The sequence below is a fragment of the Plasmodium malariae genome (assembly GCF_900090045.1).
Source record: "Plasmodium malariae genome assembly, chromosome: 12".
Lineage (NCBI taxonomy): Eukaryota > Apicomplexa > Aconoidasida > Haemosporida > Plasmodiidae > Plasmodium > Plasmodium malariae.
The window spans coordinates 644,072-668,855 of record NC_041786.1 but is presented as its reverse complement, the minus strand read 5'-3'; the positions used below and the strand labels follow the sequence as shown (position 1 = coordinate 668,855).

General features: G+C 26.8%; 6 protein-coding genes across 6 annotated transcripts; 2 read left to right on the top strand and 4 right to left on the bottom strand.

The window, feature by feature from the left end:
* Window positions 1-736: 736 nt before the first annotated feature.
* Window positions 737-2,059, bottom strand: IMC1k (inner membrane complex protein 1k, putative; the record flags this gene model as incomplete). The annotated part of the gene is made up of 1 exon (XM_029006436.1): window positions 737-2,059. The coding sequence occupies one exon, from the start codon at window positions 2,057-2,059 to the stop codon at window positions 737-739; it is 1,323 nt and encodes a 440-aa protein (XP_028862925.1).
* A 2,762-nt stretch (window positions 2,060-4,821) lies between these two features.
* PmUG01_12023000 (V-type proton ATPase subunit D, putative) lies at window positions 4,822-6,645 on the bottom strand (the record flags this gene model as incomplete). Its single annotated transcript, XM_029006435.1, has 4 exons — window positions 4,822-5,106; window positions 5,380-5,679; window positions 5,950-6,067; window positions 6,605-6,645. 4 exons carry the CDS (start codon window positions 6,643-6,645, stop codon window positions 4,822-4,824), a joined length of 744 nt encoding a protein of 247 aa, XP_028862924.1.
* Window positions 6,646-9,995: 3,350 nt separating this feature from the next.
* PmUG01_12022900 (40S ribosomal protein S6, putative) lies at window positions 9,996-10,979 on the bottom strand (the record flags this gene model as incomplete). Its single annotated transcript, XM_029006434.1, has 1 exon — window positions 9,996-10,979. The coding sequence occupies one exon, from the start codon at window positions 10,977-10,979 to the stop codon at window positions 9,996-9,998; it is 984 nt and encodes a 327-aa protein (XP_028862923.1).
* Window positions 10,980-15,434: 4,455 nt separating this feature from the next.
* IRP (aconitate hydratase, putative) lies at window positions 15,435-18,164 on the top strand (the record flags this gene model as incomplete). The annotated part of the gene is made up of 1 exon (XM_029006432.1): window positions 15,435-18,164. The coding sequence occupies one exon, from the start codon at window positions 15,435-15,437 to the stop codon at window positions 18,162-18,164; it is 2,730 nt and encodes a 909-aa protein (XP_028862922.1).
* Window positions 18,165-19,603: 1,439 nt separating this feature from the next.
* On the bottom strand, window positions 19,604-22,318 carry PmUG01_12022700 (conserved Plasmodium protein, unknown function; the record flags this gene model as incomplete). The annotated part of the gene is made up of 1 exon (XM_029006431.1): window positions 19,604-22,318. One exon carries the CDS (start codon window positions 22,316-22,318, stop codon window positions 19,604-19,606), a length of 2,715 nt encoding a protein of 904 aa, XP_028862921.1.
* A 1,247-nt stretch (window positions 22,319-23,565) lies between these two features.
* Window positions 23,566-24,354, top strand: PmUG01_12022600 (conserved Plasmodium protein, unknown function; the record flags this gene model as incomplete). Its single annotated transcript, XM_029006430.1, has 1 exon — window positions 23,566-24,354. One exon carries the CDS (start codon window positions 23,566-23,568, stop codon window positions 24,352-24,354), a length of 789 nt encoding a protein of 262 aa, XP_028862920.1.
* Between the last annotated feature and the right edge of the window lie 430 nt (window positions 24,355-24,784).

Genomic DNA, 24,784 nt, shown 5'->3' with positions numbered 1-24,784 from the left:
TTAAACAAGAATAGACAGAGGAACAAAAGAGTAAAGCAAATCAAACAAGCCAGACCACAAATTGCAAATAGCAAATTGATGACTGCAAATGACAAATTTGTAACTACAAATAACAAAGTGCAAAAAAAAGAAAAAAGAAGAAAAGAAGAAGAAACCAAATATGGTTATACCTCAATTTTCTTCACGCACTTTCTGTTGTTAAAAATGGACAATTAAAAATTGCAAAATAATTTTATGGAAATTATGGGTGTGTGTTCCTCCCGTAAATGCATATGCAACATCATGGATATGGTTGTCCGCTGAATTTTCAAAAAAACGGTACTGTCGTTATTGCCAATGTACACGTGCATGCGTATGTGTACATAATATGTATATATATATATATATAGCAACACGACTGAAACGGAGAACATGTGCCTAATAGAAAAGTATATAGTGGCATGATCAGCATGGAGAAGGGGAGGATAATACAATCCATCCAATAACTTGTAGTATCTTTCCTCATTTAATGACTTTTTCCAGATAATTGAATAATTATACTTGAAAAGAAAATATGCATAGCAGAGATAAAAGCATAGAATGGGTGAACTGTAATGAAGCGAGTGAATAGGTGGATAAATGTACAGGCAAATGAGCACGTGAACTTGAGTAGCTAAATCAAATGTAGCACAAAGCAGATAGTCTCGTAGAATTATATCGTATATACCAACAGCTTTTGTGTGCGTTTTTACCCCCTTTATGCGTTCACATTAACGGGTTGGTTTTCCCTCTTTTTTAAAACGGATTCCTGGTTTCTATTTACAAAAGAGTTAGAGTAACTACAAATATTTAGACCGTCCTCTAAAGCCATTTCTGCAGGTATTAAACCAGTATTATATGGCATACCATCATGATATGTATTGTGTTGATCGTCTGTGCATTTTACCATATTTGATGTGCAACAAGTTGAAAACATCCCTTTTACAGATTTTTGTTGTTGTGTCGTAAAATGAGTAATATATTCTTTAGGGATAGGTAGAGATCCTTCTGGTGAATATAAGGAATCATTGTAATTACAGTCATCAGGAATTTTTGTATCTTTTTTAATCATAACAGGTGGTATTTGTTTAATGGTTTGTACAGGATATGGAACTATTAAAGGTGGAGGACACTCAAGATTGACATCAAATTTTGGTACAAGTTTTTGTATATATACAATTTTTTCAATAGGTTTCCATACATATTGTACTTCATCAACATATTTGGGTATTTCTATAATTTTAGGAATTCGTTTTTCAACCGTATCAACAATAATTTCTTTTTCTACTATTTTATCCACATATTTTATTTCAGGTACTTGTACTTCAACTATTTTTTGTTCACCAATATATTTAACTATAGGTCTAGGTACTTTATGTATTTCCCATTTTGGTATAAATTTATGAGTGTATCCAGTAATAATAGGTATAATTATTTCTTTATCTACATACTTAACATTTGGAATTTGTATATTAGAGCATTTTACATTTATATCTAATTTTGGTATATCATGCTTAATATTTTGACTATATACTTTTGGAATAACAAAATCTGTTACTTCTACTTGTGGTATTAAAATAATTTTATCTCTTCTTAGTATATCTTGTACAACAGATACAGGAATTATTGGCTGTGAACATAGTAGTTTTAATTTCCCATCACTAGTCCAAGACCATAATTTCTTTTCATTTGTACCACCATTTGAAGTAGTTGTAAGTGGTATTCCATCTTCATCATACAATGATTCTACATATGAACATGTATCATCATTTGGAGTATGATAAGGTGTTACTTGTCCTGGTATTTCTATCACATTTACCTTACAAGATAACGCTTGTCTCTCTCTACCTAAGCCGTGTAAATCAGGTATATATTGTGCCCCCACAATAGATTCTCTACCATTTTCATCCTCTAAATTGGAATTGTGTCCACTCATGTTTTTACTTTCTTCCTTGTAATATTCACTTGGGTTTTCATTTATATCTGAGGTGTTATTATATCCGTTCAACATGTCGAAGTTTTCATTTGAGTTCTGATCCATTTTAAGGGAATTTTACAACCACACTAAGAGGATGGCACGTAGGCAGTGAATATGTAGGCAGTGTAGACCATGTATGTGGGAAATGTATATCACACGTATATGCTTCTTATATATGATGGCACGATTTAATTACAAGTTGAAAATTTGGCAATAAATATGTAAAATTATTTTTTCTGTAGTTTCAATATGGAAATATAAAATTTACAAAAAGGGTTTTGCCAAATGTATCATGCCATGAAATGTGCGAAAAATGACATAAAATAGGGGTCCAAGATTTAAAAAAAAAAAAAAAAAGCAACACGAGTTATAGGCTCATGGACCTATGTTTTATTTCTACTTATAAAAGAGTTTTAGACAGCTTGATTTACAAAACCGTGTACCTACTTTATTTTTTTTTTTCGTTATTTTATGTTATTTTATTTTTACGTTATTTTATGTTATTTTATTTTTACGTTATTTTATGTTATTTTATTTTTACGTTATTTTATGTTATTTTATTTTTACGTTATTTTATGTTATTTTATTTTTACGTTATTTTATGTTATTTTATTTTTACGTTATTTTATGTTATTTTATTTTTACGTTATTTTATGTGCTGTTTTGCTCTGCTCTGCTCTACTCTGTTTTGTAATGTTATGTTTTGTTTTGTTTTTAAAAACTCATAAACAGAGGAAAAAAAAAAAAAAAAAAGTGCTAAAATGAATTTTACCGAGATGGAAAAAGTGCTCAACTGATATTTTTTTCTGTTTATCTGTTTTTTTGCTTTTATTTTCTAGTTTATGTTTTTTTTTTATTTTAAGACAAAATGTGTATAACGTACAATATACATTTATGAGCCAAAATAAATGCAGGTAATAAAAGTAAGTCTGATTAGTACTTTATTCCTATTAAGAAATTTAAGTTATTTAAGCTTAAATTTTAAAAGTAGCGTGTACATATATGTAGTAGCTTAGTAATGTAGTAGCTTAGTAATGTAGTAGCTTAGTAATGTAGCAGCTTAGTAATGTAGTAGCTTAGTAATGTAGTAGCTTAGTAATGTAGCAACGTAATAATGTAGCAACGTAATAATGTAGTCATGTAAAAATGTAGTCATGTAGGAATATATATTTTTGTGTGTGTGAACATATGCTGGTAATTAAATATGTGCACGTCCTGATCCAAATTCAGGTAAAATCAAAAAGCGTATATCAAAACTTTCACCAAAAAAAAAAAAAAAAAAAAAAAAAAACTTAACTTTAAATAAGCACTAAATTAGCCCCATATTAGCCTTAAATTAGGATTATATTAATGTTACATTAACGATTTACTAACCATACATTTACGTTGTATTAACTTACATTAACGCTAACTAAAGTTGAACACTAACGTGCACATTAAAATTATTCCGTGTGCATAAAATTAACAACATTTTTTGTAGAATTTTATGAACAAGCAAGAATATACTACCTTGAAATAAAAATTCATTTTAAATAACGAATTAATGATGCACATACCACTTTGTCATAAAATTAAAGAAAATAATTACATTGTGCTAATAAGTCTTATCATAAACAAAAATACATTCAAAAATAAAACATAAACGTAAAGTATGTGCAAAAAAAAAAAAAAAAAAAAAAGAAAACGAAAACGAAAAAGAAAACGAAAAAGAAAAAGGGGGATAAAAATTCTTGAATATGAAGCAGTTGTAAATATAAGGAATACATAATTTTCCCACGATATAAAAACTGAACATACGTTTTTCGTGTATATTATATTTCTGGCAAGCACAAGAAAATCTTAAGACGATCAAATCTTGTTAAAGAAAAATTGGTCATGCGGATGCATTATATGTTTTTATGTATATATAATATACTAAGAGTATTTCTTTCTTTTTTTTTCTTTTTTTTGAAAAGTTAATATTTATTACATTTTCCGAAATACGTGCATGAAATAATAAAGAAATTTCTTATAAATATTTTTCGTTGGAAAAATGCTGGTTTTTTGTGAATAATAGAGAACACATTTTTTGGTTAAAGAAGGGGATGCACAAAACGTATTTTCTCCACCATTTCCCAGTTTATATAATATTACATATATAGGAAATTAGCTCCAGTAGATATTTCTCAAATTTTCGTGTGTATCATTCCATTTAAAGTGCTTCTTAACTGTAGAACTTCCACATGAATATTCAGTGTTAGCTTTAAAATGAATGAAGAACTGTTTGCTAGCCTTCTCATTTCTACGTAAAACTGCGATTGTCTGTAATCATTTCCTAATCGTGCAGTTCTCATGGTTATAGTTCTTATAAAACTCGTTCGTACATTCACAAGTACACAGATCCACATGTACATATATACGTACATACATACTTATACTCGTTCATATGTAATCGACGCTACGTCCCACTAAACAAATCCTGATATATAAAAATATTTTTTTACGTTTTAAATGCTGCTCCAGATTATTAAAAGACTTCAAGCACCCGAAAAATGCTCGTACACGAAATATGAAAAACTCTTATTTTATTGTTTTGTTATTTTGTTGTTTTGTCATTTTGTCATTTTGTCATTTTGTCATTTTGTCATTTTGTTATTTTGTCATTTTGTTATTTTGCCATTTTGTTATTTTATTATTTATTTTTTTTTTTTTTTTGTGGTAATTTCGTGCGCAAACAGTTCGCCCTAATTCACCAAACAAAACGCATAATTACACATATATATATTTTCATATATATACGTATATAGAATCATAAATCATATTATTTATATGTTAAATTGATGAGTTCAAAATATAACATCATCATCCTTCTGATGCGCAAAAGTGTCATATCTTTTTGCGTTACTTTGATTATTTGCATCCGTTGAGTGCTCTGTGTATGTGTCTTTCAACTTGTCAATTTTCTTTTCTTTTATTTTTTTCAACCTAAAGAATTCTTCCCTTTCTATTTCATCAAGTTCTTTTATAATGTAATTGATGCCTCCGTCAAGCCGAGGTAAGACAATGTTATTTAAAGCATTCACTCTCCTATTCGTCATCTTAATTTCTTCGTCAAGTGAGAAAAAAGCTACCTATGTAATAGTAACAAAAATTATGTAGCTATCTAAATATATATACATATATGTTAATAAATAAAGCGCTTTCTATCCATACAACTAAGTAAAAATCAGTACGTCAACAACAGACTGGGATAAAACATGGAAATAAATATTTGATATGTGCAAAACAAGAAAAACTTTGTAAAAATTTCGTAAATATTACGTAAAAACTGAATAAAACAAACACATATATGAATAACTAATATTAACATCCATGTACTTTTTCATTGTTTATTTTTAATGTACTTGCATAGAGGCCAATTTAACTAACATATTTAAACACTGTAAATAATTTTCTCTTGTATTATTAATGACTTGTCCCCCTGATGCCACTCCTAAATGTCCTAATACATCAACTGTAGGATCAATATGTACTTGAAATATTGGTAACTTGACACCTGCAACGTTATTAGTAGATAAGGATAAGGTAACAACTGGTCTTTTAATTCCTTCTATAATTTGCCCTTTAAAATCTCCAGCGGCCCATACTGCCTTAGCTAATGAAAAGGATGCATTACTCATCTCTTCCCCTACTTTTATTTTAGTCTAATGTAACAATATGGTTTTAAAAGATAAAATATATATATTGGTAAAAAATTTTAAACCATTACATGTACAATAAAATGGTTAAGCAGAAAATATATATATGTCTATTTATGTGTCTATTTATGTGTCTATTTATGTGTCTATTTATGTCTATATTTATGTGTCTATTTATATGTCAATTTATATGTCTACTTCTATACCTATTTTTATTCCTATTTTCATTTATATTTCTATTTATATTCCTTTTTTTTTTTTTTTTTTTCCCTTTACCTTAACAATATCCTTTAATATATCTCTAAAATGTATGAACAAGGCATCACTTTTTTTTTTTAATAGCGAATATCCTTGAAATGCACTTTTTTTTTTTTGCTTCATCAGCTGTAGGGTTCTACATGAGTTACATCAAAGGGGAGAAGAAAAAAAAAAAAAAAAAAATTCATTAAAGTAATAATATAATAATGTAGCAATGTCATAATGCAAATAATGTAACACGAAACAATACACTTATTTTACTCTATGACTTCATGCGAAAAACATACATGTGCATGTAAAAAAAGGCGTTAAGTTATATACAAATACGGTTATATAATGCATAAATAATACACTATTTAATTAAGGAACAATTAATCTTTTTCTTAATATACACAACACAAACATGCATTATACTTAATGTTTGTATTTTATTTAACACAAAAATGTAAAAGAAAAGAGTTAACTTCTAGCTTGATTATGTTCAAATGAAAATAGAAAAAAATTAGCTTATTACAGCTGGTCATAAGAGAGAGTAAATACATATACATATATATATATATATACAAATATATACATTTACGTGCTTGTTTTAATTAACGCAAATAACACTGTTAACAAGAATTAATATCATTTCCTTTCAACTTTTTTTTTTTTTTTTTTTTTTATTCTTAACATTCTTGAAGGTACAGGTGTGGATTCATCTAATGCCCCCATTCTAACGAAAAGTTCGAACTGTTTGTTTCTTTATATTTCTTTATATGTCTTTACGTTTTAAATTAAAGAAATAATAAAAACGCTCCTATTTTTCACTAGCTTTTATGTTAAAGGAGGCACAAAATAATATACACACAAACGTTTATATATACACATATATGAATATATACATATATGTATACATATATATATATATATATACATAATGGTAAAAATAATGCGGTGGAAACAAAACTATGTATACAGTAGTAACTGTAAGCAAGTAATACTTTTGCAAATAATATTAAAAATGTTAAAAAAAAAAAAAAAAAAAAAGATTTAAAAAGATTTAAAAAGATTATGCTTGTTCATGTAAAAAGTAAAAAATAACATAATAAAAGGCTTACATACTTGGACTAATATTTTAAAAAACAAACATTTAAATAACATTTAAATCATACCACAATTTAATTAAACATGGCTGCAAAAATATTGTTAAAATGAACATATATAAGTATGAGTATTTAAGTATGTATTTCGGTGTGTACGTATTTATATTTGTATGTATGCGCATGTACGCGCATAAATATAAGCGTAAAATAAAAGGTAAACTGAAAAACATCCATACACGAAGCATTGTGTATAGCTCGTATATATAGGTACCTATTATATACGTGTAAATACTAAAAAAATACAATTTTGTTTACCAAAAAAAATTAGGAAGTTATGTATAGTCACGGGTGTATTACTTTGACGTGTATAAACGAATACATAAAACGTACATAAATAATAACGAACATAAATAATAACGAACATACATAATAACGAACATGCATAATAACGAACATACATAATAACGAACATGCATAATAACGAACATACATACTTACATATATCATTAAATTTACTTATATTCATATATACACATAAACCTGAATATGTATAAGGAAAAAAAAAAAATTTTTACACATGAAAATAATAGTGACTGTAAAAAAGGGGTGTGCCAAAAATAATAAATAAAATACTTGAAAATCGGGCGAACAGTTATTTATAACACAATCGTTTTATTCCCATCATTGTATGTACGTATGTATATATATATATATAATTTATATGTATGCTGCGCTTATGAATACTATCAAATGTAAATGACGTGTATAAAATATATATATCTATATATATATATGTATGCCTTAAGTTGGGTAAACCTCGAATATTTAATAAATTGCTAGCATACGTCCATCCATCCGATAATTTTAACATTACAAAATTTTTCGTTTAAACAAATACACACATGTTTATAAAATTTTATTAACTGCTTTATTTTTCATAATTTATTTACTAAATAGTAACAAGTAAAAATATTCTTTTACTTAACATTTAAAGAATAAATGTTAAAAAAAAAAAAAAAAAATGCAAAATATACATACGCATATATATATATGTACATTAATGCGTACATAAACATACTCATACGTATACACATTTACACTCGTAACAGTGAATATGTATTTTATTTTTTGCTTTATTTTTTTTTTATTCTTTTTTGGATATGAATACTCAAATTAGTTTGATATATACCTTGCGAACAATAATATGAATAAAAAATAAACGAAAAGAAGACCAAAAAAAAATTATCCTGTTTAGCTGTGTAAAATTTATTAAAAATAATACAGCTAAATAAAAAATAAATGAAGATAAGTAAAATTATATTTTTTTCCTTCTCTTCATTTTTGACTATATATATATATGTATATTTATATTCATGTACATATGTACAAAAATGGGCTTTTTTTTCAGGAACTGTTCCCCACTGAGAATATAAATAAATATTAAAGGCGTATTACAGACACGCCCATATTATATATATGTATGAATGTGTATATATATATATATATATATATATATATATATTTATACATATACATTCGTTTGTACGATTAAATATAACTGTTACTCAATTTCAAGTAGTGTAACACATAAGAATCCTATTGTGCGAACAAATTGTTTAAATGAGTCAAAGGTTGAAAAAAACGAAATTTTAATATTTGCAAATATTTATGAAAAGAAGAAATTTTAATTTCATACAACAATAATGTTCTGTCTGCCTTTTCTTTTTTTTTTTCTTTTAAACTTTCATATCACCTTTAAAAAAATATAAATTCAACTATGGATCGTCAACATATATACATATATATATATATATGCGTGTGCATGTGTGTATGTCAAAGTTATATTGCCTTGACACCTTTACTGAGTATGGAAAATATTATTTTAAAATTCTTTCCCCCATCCACAATTATTAACCCATTACGTAAAAAGAAGATTAAATGAAGGATTAATGAGGGTAGCATGTAATAGCCATTATCTTTCTGTAGATTAAAAATGGACATAGCGAGACAACCATAGAAGTTTGCACATATATATATATATATATATATATATATATATACATTTATTCATTCTTTTAATTATATATGTTTGTTTATGTTTATATCCCTTTTCAGCTACAAGTAAGCTTCATGTGATAATATATATATATATATATATATATATACATACATCTGAAATGTAAAAGGGGTTTAACGTGATAAACCTTCCTTTTTGTTTCGTTTCTTGGGGAAAGCATTTTGTCATTGCAAGAACATTTATGTATACCACCATCAAATACAGCTGTAAGCGTCAATAAAAAAATAATAGGCATTTATCTTCCCTTTTTATTCGTCTTACGAAATAGAAAGGAATATATATTGTAAGGGTACATGGATACATACACCCATACATGTATGTATATATATGCGTTCGCGTACACACACGTGTACGTATATATATACAAATATGGGTACAATATTTTTTAACTTGCCGAGTTACGAGAAAATGGGAGTTTAAAAAAATGCACACGTACATATATTATTGCAGAATATGGTAACTATTAAAGATGCTAAAATAAAGTATATATTATCGCATATGATAAAGGAATGTTCATATGTAACAACATAAGTTATTGCATATATATATGTATACATACGTGTGTGTGTGTATGCATATATGTACATGTATATATTTTCCTATTTTTTTTTTTTTTTTTTAATTTTTTCCAATAATTTGGAGCAATTTTAAAAAAACACAAATCGAGTGTTCAAGAATTCGCATTTTTTCGTTCAATGTAACAAAACTGCACGCTAGATAGTTCCCCTTGAGAATTTTCTTATAATTCCTATATTTATTATTCCTTTTCGTTCTTTATTTTTATCCTCGTGTGTACACGACGTTTTATGGGTGGGTGAATACCAATGCCCCGTGCACGCGTAACAACATGCCTGTTATACAATTAATAAAATACGCTATCTATTAATATTTCTGTTCACTTTTTAATTTTTCTTTTTCTTTCCTGCTTTATTACCTTCCTCTTTCTGATTTTTCTGATTTTTTGCTAGAGTACTTTTTTCAGCTTTTACAGCTTTATTGTCTGATTTGGTTTGTTTGTTGGATTTTTCCTTATTTGTTGTAGAGGGAGATTTTTTTTTACCATCATCCTTTTTAGCACCATCTGTTTTTGTTTTATCTTTGTTTATCTTGTCATTTTTGGCTTTATTTTCCCCCCCTTTTCCTTTGCTATCTTTTTTTTTTAAATTATCTTTGGAAATAGATTTTTTTACTTTTTTTTTTTTACCTGTCTCATCTTCTCCTTTTAAAAGGAGTTGATTTCTATAATTTTTTAATACTCTCTTATACTCCCTAATAGCTTTCTTTTTTTCTTCTCTTCTTCTTTCTTTAGCTGCTAAGAGAGTTTTTTTCCTAAGTAATCTTTTCTCAGTAACTAGTCTTTGAATTTTGGGTTTAATAAATCTAGTTTTTCCATTTTTAGAAATAGCTCTACCAATAACATATTTTTTCACATCATCGGACTTATCTAAGTTAAACAATTTTCTAATTTTACTTGCTCTTTTTGGACCTAATTTTTTACCTACTGCTTTATCAGTTAAACCTGGTATTTCATTTGTTCCTTTTTTTACTAGAGTTAAATTTAAAGCAGATAAATCCTGACCTACTATACATCCTCTAACAGATTTTCTTTTTTTTTCTCCTTTTTTTCTAGGTCTATAACATTTCATTCCTTTTTTAAATAATAATCTTACCCTATTATTTGTCAACACTCCTTGCATCATTGGAAAACCTTGCTTATCATTACCTCCAGTAATTCGAAAAATATATCCTAAAAATTCTTCTCCTATTGAATCTCCTGGTACTACATTCCCTATTCTCTTTTCCATAAATGGTAATAATTTCTTTTCATCATCAATTTCTATGCTCTTCTGAACATTGTTCAGTGGGTTAGAAATATTCAATTTCATCTTCTATGAGTGGACGGGTAAAAGCGAACTCTATAAATAAGAGATTAAAATAAAAAGTAAAATGAAAAGTGCTATAAGGAAAGCGACTGCAAAATTGTAAAGCGGCTCATATAACGCAATGGTAAAGCGGCTCATATAACGCAATGGTAAAGCAGCTAATATAACGAAATGGTAAAGCAGCTAATATAACGAAATGGTAAAGCAGCTAATATAACGAAATGGTAAAGCAGCTAATATAACGAAATTGTAAAGCGGCTGATATAATGAAATTACGAGAAAAGCATAGCCAATAATGACAAAACGAAAAATATATACACATAAATTTTGCGCCAAAAAAATATGGCACATAAATTAATATAGCAAACGGTACTTTTGCTACATATCATAAATTTCATCCCTTTTTTTTTCTTTTTCTTTTTTTTTTTTCTTTTAACGTTTAGCTTTTAACCTTTTTAACTGTTTTAAATTAAGGTTAAATATTTACCTTTTTTTTTTTTTTTTTTCTTAAATTTTGGAAAAGCTCCTTAAACGAGCTTATCATATAAAGTGAAAATGAAATGAAATATTACTTTGCAAGTATATACAACTTGATGAATTATTAAATTAAAACTTTTCTTTTTTTCTTAATTCATTTTTTAATTCAATTCTTTAAAATCCCTTTTCATTTTAATAAATTTTCGTTTATTCTATCTATTCAAAAGAATATGAAAACAGCTCCTTTATAAAAATAGGAAGATATTTTTGTACATATAAATAAATTATGCACATGTATATAACCATACGCTCTAAACTTTCAATATGTAATATATATATTATATATGTATATTCTATATACATACAGTACGTGCATATATCACATATATTGCACATATATATACATTATAAATACGATGGATAAATATTTGCTCTGCTGCAAGTTTGACCTTTTGTCGTAATTTTTTCCTATAGTACAGTACACCAAAAATATATAGCAAAAAAAAAAAAATTGGAAGTTTGTGTTGCGCATATATATATGCATATAACTATATACATATACATATATTTTAAATATACCTAAGTACATGTACATATATATGCCTTTACGCACTATTCAAAATGGCAATTTTTGCTTGGCGTTTCTGCCCCTTGTTGAATATTTTGTTTTGCTTAATTATTTTCTCCCTAAGCTGAACATTTTTTTAACCTTCATTTATCAACATGTTTAATAATTATTTACAGAATGTATACATAATATATATATATATATATATATATATATATATATATATGATTTTTCTTTTATTTATTAAACTCAATATTATGGGAAAATACAATATATCAAGTAACGCCCAAGAAATATATGATTAATATGCATAAACATATGTATTCATATATGTTATATATACATATGCGAACTTATTATTTTTTTTATTTTATTAATAAGTTGTTGGCTGCCATGGTATTTCCGATAATAATATGTAGGTGAATATTTTACCCCTACGACGAAATTTCAAAAAATAAAAAAAAAAGGCAAAAAAAGTAGTACAAATTTGTAAGTTTTATTTTATTGTATGTTAATAGTAGTTTTTTAGTTTTGTTAAAAATGCGAAAAATATATATTAAAGTATAACAAATTTTTGAGAAATATACAATAAATTATTATTACACGTGAAAAATGCCTAATTAAAATATAATATAAAAAGCTTCAGAATAAATGTGCTACACCCCCTTAAATAACATCTTTGCTATATTTTTTTTTTTTTTTCGTTCACTCACAATTTATTACGAAGTATAGCATCAAACGAAGTATGGTGGATGATCATTTTCTTTTGCTTTAAAATTGGCAGTATTGCTATTTTTGCAAAAATAAAGAAATAAAAAAAAATTGACAGAAAAATGTTAAAGGCACAGCTAACACATTCGTCAAATATGCTAATTATTTTGTTATATATATGTATTATGTATGTGTATATGTATTACGTATATATATATGCATTACGTATGTATATATGTATATATATATGTATTATGTATGTGCATATGTATTACGTATGTATATATGCATTACGCATGTATATATATATTGTGTATGTATATACATGTATATATAGAAGGTACTCTTCTAATTTTTTATAAACACATCTTAACAAAGCACAAAATATATTAGGCTCTATGTATTTACGCAGTATATATTTTCAAAAATTACATAAAATTTTTACCACTGTTTAAATAGCAACCTCAAAATATGCTCATTTCTAGTTAAAAACGGAAAGAGAAAGAAAATTAAATAAATGAATTATATTTTTAACTAACATTTTATAGTAACAATTTTGATGCGTATGAACTGAAGTTGAATATAGTTGTAGCAGCCTTTTTATTAGTGCCATATAATACATATAAAATATGCTAATGTTTAAAATTTTTTGAAGGAAAACAACTTCGTTCTTTTTATTTGTAACGTTAGTTTATTTATTTATATATATATATATATATACATATATCGGATGCTTTTTAAAATTTTTTTTCCTTTTAATACAATAAGAGCAAGATCATGTGTATTAGTTTATTGAATTTAAAAAAATGTCGAATATTAGCAGAGCGATTTGTGTACTTTAGACTAAACCGTTCATACAGGCATGTAGTTTATAAAAGGTACATAGAGATTAATCCTTCTTTTTATGAACCAAAATATGGCAATATTTTTTAAAAAAACAGCAAGCAGGACGTTGACCAGTAGTGTAACATTCTGTTCTATTCTGAATGTTTATGTGTGTGTATACGTACTTATGTTTGCGTGTACACATGTTTATATGAACATGCAGTCGAGGTAGAATGTGTTTATGTGTGCCTCTTTAATATTACTGCACAACAAATTAATTGAAACTAATAACAAAAGTAATAATAGCTAGAAAAAAAAAAAAAAAAAAGCCAACTCATAATGAGAAAGGGAACTATTTTGCATTTTTATAAATGGATGAATGTTTTAAAATATGTTTAAAGGTTAACAAAATGGTTAACTTTTTTTTTTTTTTTTTTCTTTTGTTGGATGGTACTTTTAAGAAGGGTAATTGTAAAAATGGGTAAACTTTTGTTAGGTATATACCGATGTTGTTATATGCGTACAAATATAAATGAACATTCCTTAAGAAATAAAAAAGAAAATATTTTCCCTGCCTCATTGTGGTAAATATAGTGTTGGAATAACATGCATTATAAGTGAATTCTCCTCATGCTATCTTTTTACTCTCAAAAATAATAGCATATATCTAAATAATACTCTTTTTAATTTTATATTTGTAAAAGTCAGATCCCTTTGGAAATGCAGTTGAATTTTCTTTTTTTTTTTTTTTTTTTTTTTTTAATGTATTAATGAATTTACAGTAAAATGGGTAAAACATGCTTTAAACGAGAGATGTGTGTACAGACTACTACCTAGGCACGTTTCGCTATGTAAATATATGTATACACATACGTACATACATAATACATGCATACATGATGTACACATGTACATGTGTACATATGCACGCGTGTATGTATTCACTTCTTTCCTTTTTAATGCCTATTTATTAGCTCATTCAAAATAACAAAAAAAAAGCGGAGCAGGTCAACTTGCGACGATGAAAGGAAGGTTTCTGAATTTGCTGAAAGAATGAAAAAATGTAAAATTAAAAAAAAGAGAAACAAAAGGGCGCACAATTTATTACAAAAAATAAAAAAGTATAATTCGTATTTTTACATTATTTTATAGCATTTTCTGTAAATATCTGTTTAATATTTCTTTACCATTTATGTTTTTTCTTGTAGCTTAATAAATTTTTTTTTTTTTTTTTTCTTATAATTATTTACATTTTTACATAAATACCCACTTTTAAAAATTTTTTTAAAATTTTAAAAAAACATAAGTCAGTATGAAAATATATGTACAACCTCCGAAAATAAAAACGATGACAAAATTGGACTAGGGAATGACCAAGAACTTTTAAAAAAAAAAAAAAAAAAAAAGGGAAAAAGAAAAGATAATAACAACTTAAGGCCTTAAAGAAAGGGGAATTCATACGCCTGTACACATATTTATTTACACATATGCATTTGCTATATACACATATATATATGTATATGTATGTATAAGTGTTCATGTATTTACATAGCGAATAGGGCATAAGGAAGTACTCCACGGAGTAAACGTTGCACAAACAGATACATTAGCCTGTCGGAAGGGTTACCATAAAGTAAGGGTGCAAAAGAGAGGGAAAAAAAAAAAAAAAAAAAAAAATTGTATAATGAAAAGTAAAAAATAAAGAGAATAAGATACAAGTGCAAAATAAAAGATACAAATGCGAAATAAAGAAGAAAACACAGATGTGTAAAATAAAAGCTAAAAGGTACAAAAAAATAAAATAGATTAAAAAATTAATCGTATCACCAGCATACACTTCTATATTCCCCTCTGTGCAGCAGTTCGCCAGGGTGAACATGAAGCACTACAGAAGCTTGAACCTAACGAGCTGTGTGCGAAGGTACTACAGCAAAACAAACCCATTCGAAAGTGTACGCAAGAAATTAAGTAAAAACAATATTTACAGTTATTACGATTTAAACGAATTAAATGATAGTAGAATAAAGAGACTACCATATTCCATCCGGATATTACTAGAATCGGCTATACGAAATTGTGATAATTTAAAGGTAACTGAACAAAATGTACATACCATATTAGAATGGGAAAATAATTGCAAACAGAAAAAAGAAATTCCATTTATGCCTGCACGAGTACTGTTACAAGATCTTACAGGAGTACCATGTTTAGTTGATTTAGCTACAATGAGAGATACTGCAGAATTATTGGGTGGAAATGCAGATAAAATAAATCCACAAATACCAGTAGATTTAGTAATAGATCATTCTGTTCAAGTAGATCATAGTAGAAGTCCAGATGCTTTAGAATTAAATGAAAAGAAAGAATTTGAAAGAAACATAGAAAGATTTAAATTTCTAAAATGGGGAATGAATTCATTTGAAAATATGTTAATATTACCACCAGGATCAGGAATAGTACACCAGATAAATTTAGAATATTTGGCTCATTCTGTATTTAACAATAATGGTTTATTATATCCTGATAGTTTGGTGGGTACCGATTCTCATACTACTATGATAAATGGTTTAGGTATACTAGGATGGGGTGTTGGAGGTATAGAAGCAGAAGCAACCATGTTAGGTTTACCTATATCTATGATATTACCAGAAGTGGTAGGTATAAATGTAGTAGGTAATTTGTCAGATTATTTACTAAGTACAGATATTGTTTTATATATAACATCCTTTTTAAGAAAAGAAGTAGGAGTGGTAAATAAATATGTAGAATTTTTTGGGCCTAGTTTAAAAAGTCTAAAATTAGCTGATAGAGCAACTATTGCAAATATGGCACCAGAATATGGAGCTACTGTTGGGTTTTTCGGTGTAGATGATATAACATTAGAATATCTTATACAAACTGGTAGAGATAAAGAAAAAGTGAATCTAATACGTGAGTACTTAGTTGTCAACTCGCTGTTTAATAATTATTCGGAGCATATTGAATATACTGAAGTGCATACATTAGATTTATCTAAATTAAATTTATCCTTATCAGGTCCTAAAAGACCACATGATAATGTATTATTATCAAATTTACATAAAGATTTTACTTTATGCTTGGAATCACCAATTGGTTTCAAAGGATATAATATCCCTAAGGAAGAACGTAATAAAGAAATATTATTTCAATATAAGGATAAGCAAACATACAAATTAACACATGGTAGTGTAGTCCTAGCTGCTATCACATCGTGTACTAATACAAGTAACTCATCCTCTATGATAGCTGCAGGATTATTGGCAAAAAAAGCAGTAGAATTAGGTATAAAATCGTTACCATATATAAAAAGCTCCTTATCTCCTGGATCTAAAGCAGTTCAGAAATATTTAGAAGCTGGTGGGTTATTAACATATTTAGAACAGTTAGGTTTTTACAATGTTGGTTATGGATGTATGACATGTATAGGTAATAGTGGTAATTTAGACAAAGAAGTAGAGAGTGTTATTAATGAAAATGATTTAATTTGTTCATCTGTTTTATCAGGAAATAGAAATTTTGAAGGAAGGATTCATCCTTTGATTAAGGCAAATTATTTAGCTTCTCCATCATTAGTAGTATTATTTAGTCTTATAGGCAATGTAAATATTGATATAACAAATTATACATTTAATTGTAATGGGAAAGCTATTAATGCATTGGAGTTAATACCAAGAAAGGAAGAAATAAATGCCTATGAAGAAAAGTATTTAAAAGCACATATGTATACGGATATATATAAAAATATAAAGTATGTAAACAAATATTGGAATGAGATAAAAATTAAGAAAGACAAATTATACGAATGGGATATAAATTCTACATATATACACAAACCCCCTTTTTTTAATAATATGAAATTAGAACTTGAAGAAATTGAAGATATTAAAGATGCTCATATTTTATTATTATTAGGGGATAGTATAACTACAGATCATATATCACCAGCTGGTATGATACATAAATCGTCAGAAGCTTATAAATTTTTAAAATCAAAAAATGTAAAAGATGAAGAATTGAATACATATGGAGCTAGAAGAGGAAATGATCAAGTTATGATAAGAGGTACATTTGCAAATATTAGATTAATAAATAAACTATGCCCTGATAAAGGGCCGAACACTATACATATACCTTCAAATCAGTTAATGTCTATATATGAAGCAGCTATGAAATATAAGCAAGAACAGAAGGATGTTATAATAATAGCTGGAAAGGAATATGGATGTGGTAGTTCTAGAGACTGGGCAGCCAAAGGATCATATTTGTTAGGAGTAAAAGCTATTTTAGCAGAATCGTTTGAAAGAATTCATAGGAGTAATCTAATAGGTATGAGTGTTCTACCCTTACAATTTTTAAATAATGAAAATGCAGCACATTACAATATAGACGGTACAGAAACGTTTACTATTTTACTCAATGACGGAAATTTAAAACCACAACAACATATAAAAGTTCAAATGAACCAAAAGGGTAATGTAGTCACATTCGATGTTCTTTGCAGGATTGACACAGAAATTGAAGTCAAATATTTTAATAACGGTGGCATATTGAAGTATGTCCTGAGATCCTTGCTCAAGCAGGGTTAGGGGATAAACCAAAAAGGAGGGAGAAGCGGAAAGAGAGAGCTACAAAAACCTCATTCTTATTTGTAATATCATAGAAAAGAGGTGCTTTTACAGAAGTGCCTTTGTTATAAAGTAGCACAACCCCAAATGAAGGAAACATGCAGTAGGAGAATATAACACGGATCGTATTTATTTGAACAGGTGGATTTATCATTCCGCAGATGAGTTGGGTAAAAATTTAAAAATTTCTACAAGTTGAAGCTTGAGAGGTATTATGCTACCACTACTGGAACAGACGTTGTTCAGAAAAAAAAATGGAAATGATTAAACGATGAAGCGGTAGAACGATAGAACGGCAAAGCGATTGAATGATAAAAGTCCTAGATAATGTCATGCACAGGCATTAGAATATACCCCCAAAGTAGATCACAAAGTATTAAGTAAAAAAGAGAATGATATATGTGAATTTATTTTCGCATAACTTTACAAATACACTAAAATTAACCAGGGGTATACAAAAAAATGTAATATAAAAAAAAAATTATAATTTCTGCGTAGAATACACAGCAAAACCATAAAATGATAAAGAAGTGTAAACAAATGTACCAATGTGTATTATCATAACAGGGCTAGTAAGTGCCCACATTCCAGCTCATCTTGTTACATATATATATATATATATATGTATATACGTATGTATGTGTGTATGTGTTTATGCATATATGTATTTGCCGCTTTACCAAATAAGTGACATACAACTTTACATGAAATATGAACAGATCGTTCAATATATGTAAGTATTTTTTTTTTTTTTTTTTTGTGTTTGCATATTTTTTATCTTTTGAATGCAATCTCCCCATTTTTCGTTCAAGTAAATTTCGCACGTTCATGATGGTGTGGGTATGTATATGTGTGTGTGTGTGTGTGTGTGTTATTCACATTCGTGAATTTTTTAAGTTACCTCAATACATTATTTAAGATTTGAAAGTAAATATGCTTTTAAGAAATATAGAATGAAGCAGTAGTCCTTTCTCCTCATTTCTCCTCATTTCTTCTCATTTCTTTTCATCCGTTTTTTTTTTTTTTTTTTTCTTTTTTTGACCACAACACAGAAACATAGTTTAAATATTTGCATTCAAATTAGAAGTGATACAACAAATTGAAAAAATCACAAAAATGATAACAGTTTAAAAAATTGTGAAACTGTAACGTAAAAAAAAAAAAAAAAAAAAAAAAAAAAAAAAAAGAGAAGCTCGTATAGTTATATGTGAGTACAAAGACACTAAATAAATAGGACACATCAAATTGCACAAAGATAGAGGTGTGGTACAATTGGTGCATACATATATAGATTATATATGTATATGTATATGTATATGCATATATATACATATATGTGCGCACATATACGAATGTACACGTGCTCAAACTTTAATCACGTCAAAAAAAAGAGGATAAGCCTAGTTGATATACGAATTAACATGCAACTCACTCTTTTTTTTAAACAGCACATCATACAAATACTTGTAACTTGTGATATCCCATTCACTATAATTTATATGTTTTATGAAATAGCCATATATGTACAAAAAAAAGTTTTTTTTTATGCTTTTGTCATTATATAAATAATATTTATTATTCTGATTGCCCTTCAATTTTAAAGCACTTATGTTATTAAAAAAGAAGGGGAAAAGGTAATTGTTATCAAATATATATTTATTTTTAAGAATAAAATTGGTAAAATAATTTTCTGAAAAGTTTTGTACATAATAATCATAGTACATTAAAAAATGTTTTGGTCCATCCACTTCAATTATATTGTTGTTAAAATGTATGTCACAATAAAAAGTTAAAATATTTTTTTCATTGTATAAATTAGTATCATTTATTTTTTTTAAATTACTACTTATGTAATAATGTGTAAGACTCGTTTGAATTTTGTTATTTTTATTTCTTTTTATGTTATAATACATTTTTGATTCTTCTATATTTTTTTTTTTATATTTATTGCAAATATTGATATCTTCATAAACATTGTGCATATTTACAATTTTTTCTCTAAATATATTATATATAGTAAATAGTAAAATTACAAAAGGGTTTACTATATTATTTTCCTTTTCATTTATGTATTTTTTGTATATAAAATTATTGCACACATATCGGGCATAAAATAACTGGGTAAATATACTTCTATTTTTCCTCCTTTTTACAGGATTGCTGTTTTCCCTATCAACTGGTATTAAACTAATCCGCTTGTATAAATTAATATCTTCGTTTTTTCTTGCCCATCTTTTTGCACTTATATTTATTTTCGTACTTCTTGTTCTTTTTGTAGACAACATTTCAGCCTTCTGCATGACGGAAAACAGTAATGGCAAACAATTCTGAACATAAATGGATAAGAGTATAATATTCGATAAAAAATTTTCTGACATGGTCAGGTAATATTTGTTATTATATTTTTTGTTAATAAAACATTTAAATTTGTGTGAAGTTTTTTCTACACTATTTGTGTTCATTTCTGTCTTATTTTTGTTTCTTTCAAACCAAGGAATTTTGTAATATAAGTATTTGAATAAATTAAAAAGGCTATGTTCAAAATATGTCAAAAAGGGCATGTACACTTTATGGCAGTCATAAACTTCGTTATATAAAATTTTGTGTATAATTTCATTTTTTGAATACTCCTTTTTGTAAATATTAATATAAAAATCGTGAGAGGATGGAAAGTTAGCCATACATTTTTTTCTCTCTTCATCATTATTGCTCGAGGTTAGGGCTGAGTTTTTCCTATTTCCCCTTTCATTTTGTTTTATTTGAAAGATTAAAAGCGTATCAATATATTTGCTAATGGAGTCAAAAATTATCTGACCATTATAGTCATTCATTATTTTGTAATTCAAGAAGAACAAGTTAAACTTTATTAATAGTATATTAAAAATATAAGTATATTGTAAATTATATTTTTGTAACAAATAGAAAAAAAGAGATGAATAGTAAATGGATCTGGTAAATAAAAAGGTACTGAAATATAAATAAGACAAGATATAAAAATATTTTTTTATATTTATAATATTTAAGTATTTAATACTATTAAAATAATTTTTTAAAACATTTAAACTTAACAATTTATAGTCATACTTTTTTTTTAAAATAGTATATTCCTTGAATTGTTCGTATGTACTTTTTTTTAACAGACGTTTTAACATGTTCTCACAAGTGTTGACATTATTTGAGATCAATGTTTTGAGACTTACCTTTTTTTCATACTTATACCTTTTATTCATTATGTGTGCATATATTTGATCAATTAAGCATTTAGATATATATATGTATAGTAAGCATATTTTATTGTTTACGTTATTTTCAAAAGTGAGTAACTTGTTGTTATGTTCCGTTCCACCACTGATCTTTAAACTAGTGTGTTCGAAGGTTTCATAAGCAAACTTAATGTCGTTAACATTACGATGGTTTCCATTTCCTTCTATTCCTTTAGACAGAGATAGGGAATTATTTATTCCGTAATATTTTTCATTGCATTCTAAATAAGGTGGACTACTACAAACGGTTGATATGTTTATGTTAGCATATATGTTGGCAAGAACATTTAATTGCTCTATATTAAGGATATTATAATTGTTGGACAAGTGATACAAATAAAAATCCAATGAGTATAAAAAGAAATCCGTGTACAAACTGTATTTGTTTATTATGCTTACTCCTTTTTCATTTTTTTTATTCTCTTTTTTTGTTAAATAAGCATTCGATTGGAAATGAAAAAATTTTTGCAACACAAAATTATGAACATCTACAGATGAATTATAAAAATAATTATTCTTATCATTGTATTCCCTTAAATTTCTTGAATATAATAATATCAATAATTTTAATAATTTTACTAATTTCTTTTTTTCATTCTGTTTGTTTAAAATTTGAATATATTTATATAAAACTAAATTACCATCCTTAAAATATGGATTGTTCAAAATATGTGTGTTGTCATTACATTTTTCGCTACTACTATTAAGTGAGCTTATCAAATTATAGTACACATCAATATTTATCATCGAAACGTTGTATAAGTACAGCTTAACCAAAAATTCGTTCGGTATATGTCCACAGCTGTTGATTTGTGATGTCAATCTCCTGTGGAATGGTCCAAGAAACTTCATTTTTACTGCACGCCTGCGAAAAATAGTATACATGTTCACATATATGTACATATGAGTGGATATGTGTATATACGTTTATATATGTCTATCCACCTATCTATCCATCTATCTACGTAAATGTATCAACATATGCATACATACATATATGCATTCTCGGCTATGCCATTTTTGTGTAACCAGCGAATACCTTATGTAGAGAAACTATGTGGACATTTGTCATACTTTCCATCTCCTCTTTTTCTATATAAACTATATAAAGCATAATTCATGCATTATTACATTAAAATGATGATATTTCAACAAATCCATATCTTCACCATAATATATGTACATATACATATACATGCATGTGCGCGCTTTTGGCTAAATTATCCTATGTATGTTACACCTGAATTGCTTTTTTCCTATCTATATCATCAAGAGGAATTTTCTATTTTTTTAATTATCAAATAAACAAAAAAAAAAAAAAAAAAAACAGCTTACTACAAAATGAACGAAAATAAATGTAAAAACCTTTTCTAACGCCACAAGTAGCAGAAAATGGAAAGGCAAGAGCAAAAAAAAAAAAAAAAAAAAAAAATTATATATTATACATACGAATATACATATGAAAGCAGAACCCATGAGCGAGAAATAATACGTGCAAACAGAAGAACATCATCATGCACATAGTACGTTATAAGAGTGAAGGGACAAGTTTTCTTTTATCCTCTTGCTAATGCTTTATTAGTTGGTAAACATAAAAATAAGTTCGCGTTGTTCAATTTTATAGAACTATAAAATATTACAATTAAAAATAACATGAATAGCATATGTTCTGTTAACAAGGAGTCATAATACCAAAATTGTTTAATTTAAAAAAAAAAAAAAAAGAAAAAAAAAAAAGGGTAAAATAGAATATTGCAATTTATGTATTTTCCTTTTTTTAAAGTACTAGCATAAAGTGCGGTACTAACCTTAGCACGATAGTTATGTCGGAAGACTCGCATACACGTGTATATATATATATATATATATATGCATAATCTCATTTAACCACGTGCTGCCAAGAATACACCATTGGGGGCATACATTCCTATTATCTTAGTGAAATGTGAAAAGATATGCAGGTCAAAACAACCATTTTTTTGAAGCTTGATAATGGGGCATGTTCTCACAAAATGTATACTTATGAGTGAATATTGTTCTTTTTTTTTTTTTTTTTTTCTTTTTTTACAAGCCTATAAAGTTTATGTAGGTAAAATAAAATGCATAGACTAAGAAATATTAGGAAACTTTCTAAACAAATATTTATTTTAATACGTCGTAATTTTACTGGAAATAAAAACATATATTATAATGGACCGAAAGATACGTATATAAATTCTGGTTTTGAGTTAAAAAATGAGGACACAGAAAAATTTATTGGTTTAATTAAAGAAAGTTTAAAATTAAAACTCCTGACTTGTTCATATTGTTCAGAAGATATAGCTAAACATTATTTAGAGCTAGCCATATTAGAGCACAAAAATTTATTATTGAATGATTCAGAAAATCATTATTTAAAAAGTTATGAAATATATAAAAAAATACATGGAGAGCTCAGTATTATGTGTGCCAATATTCAGACCTATTTAGGGGTTGTATATAAAGATTTAGGTAATTTAGAAAAATCAGAAAGGTTTTTACTACAATCTTTAGCTAATAAAAAACTAATTGTTCAGGATAAAAATTATTTAATTATTGATACTCTTAACAATCTTGGTTCTTTGTATCAATACAAAAAGGAATATACTACATCAGTAGAATATTTTGAGGAGTCCATAAGAATATTAATATCTTCGTCCGTTGAGCTAAATAAGTATGAACAAATGGCTTTGTGTTATTATAACCTATCTTTTTCATACATAGGTTTAAATGATATAAACTCAGCAATAACGTGCCTTATCAGATCATATTCATATGCTGAAAATGTTTTCGGTCCTGATCATACCTTAACAGTTAGAATAAAAAAATTACAAGAACGTTTAAAAAATGAAATCGCTTCTCTGAAATGAATAGTTTTACCACTGGTTAGAAGGATTACCCGATTAGTAATGTATATATATATATTAGGTAAAATTTTTTTTTTTTTTTGAAAAGCTCTTAGTTATTTGATGTTTGCCGTTGGGACTTTTCATTCATTATGTGGAAATTATTCGAAGTACTTAACTTGGCAAGTATGTGTGCGGACGTACATATACGTATATGCATTCATGTATGTACATATATAAACGTGAGTATATTTCTACGAACAAAAATAAATGTGTATATATTTGTACGCACTGTTTTTCCTCTTTTAGCTTAAAAGCATTGTGGTGAGAACAAAAAATGGACGAAGTTAAATATTTATATTATATACATCTTAGACCTTTTTAATATTATGCATATTTTTTTTCATTTTCTTTTTTAAATTTTACTTATTGTAAATAAAAAAAAGGGGGTCCT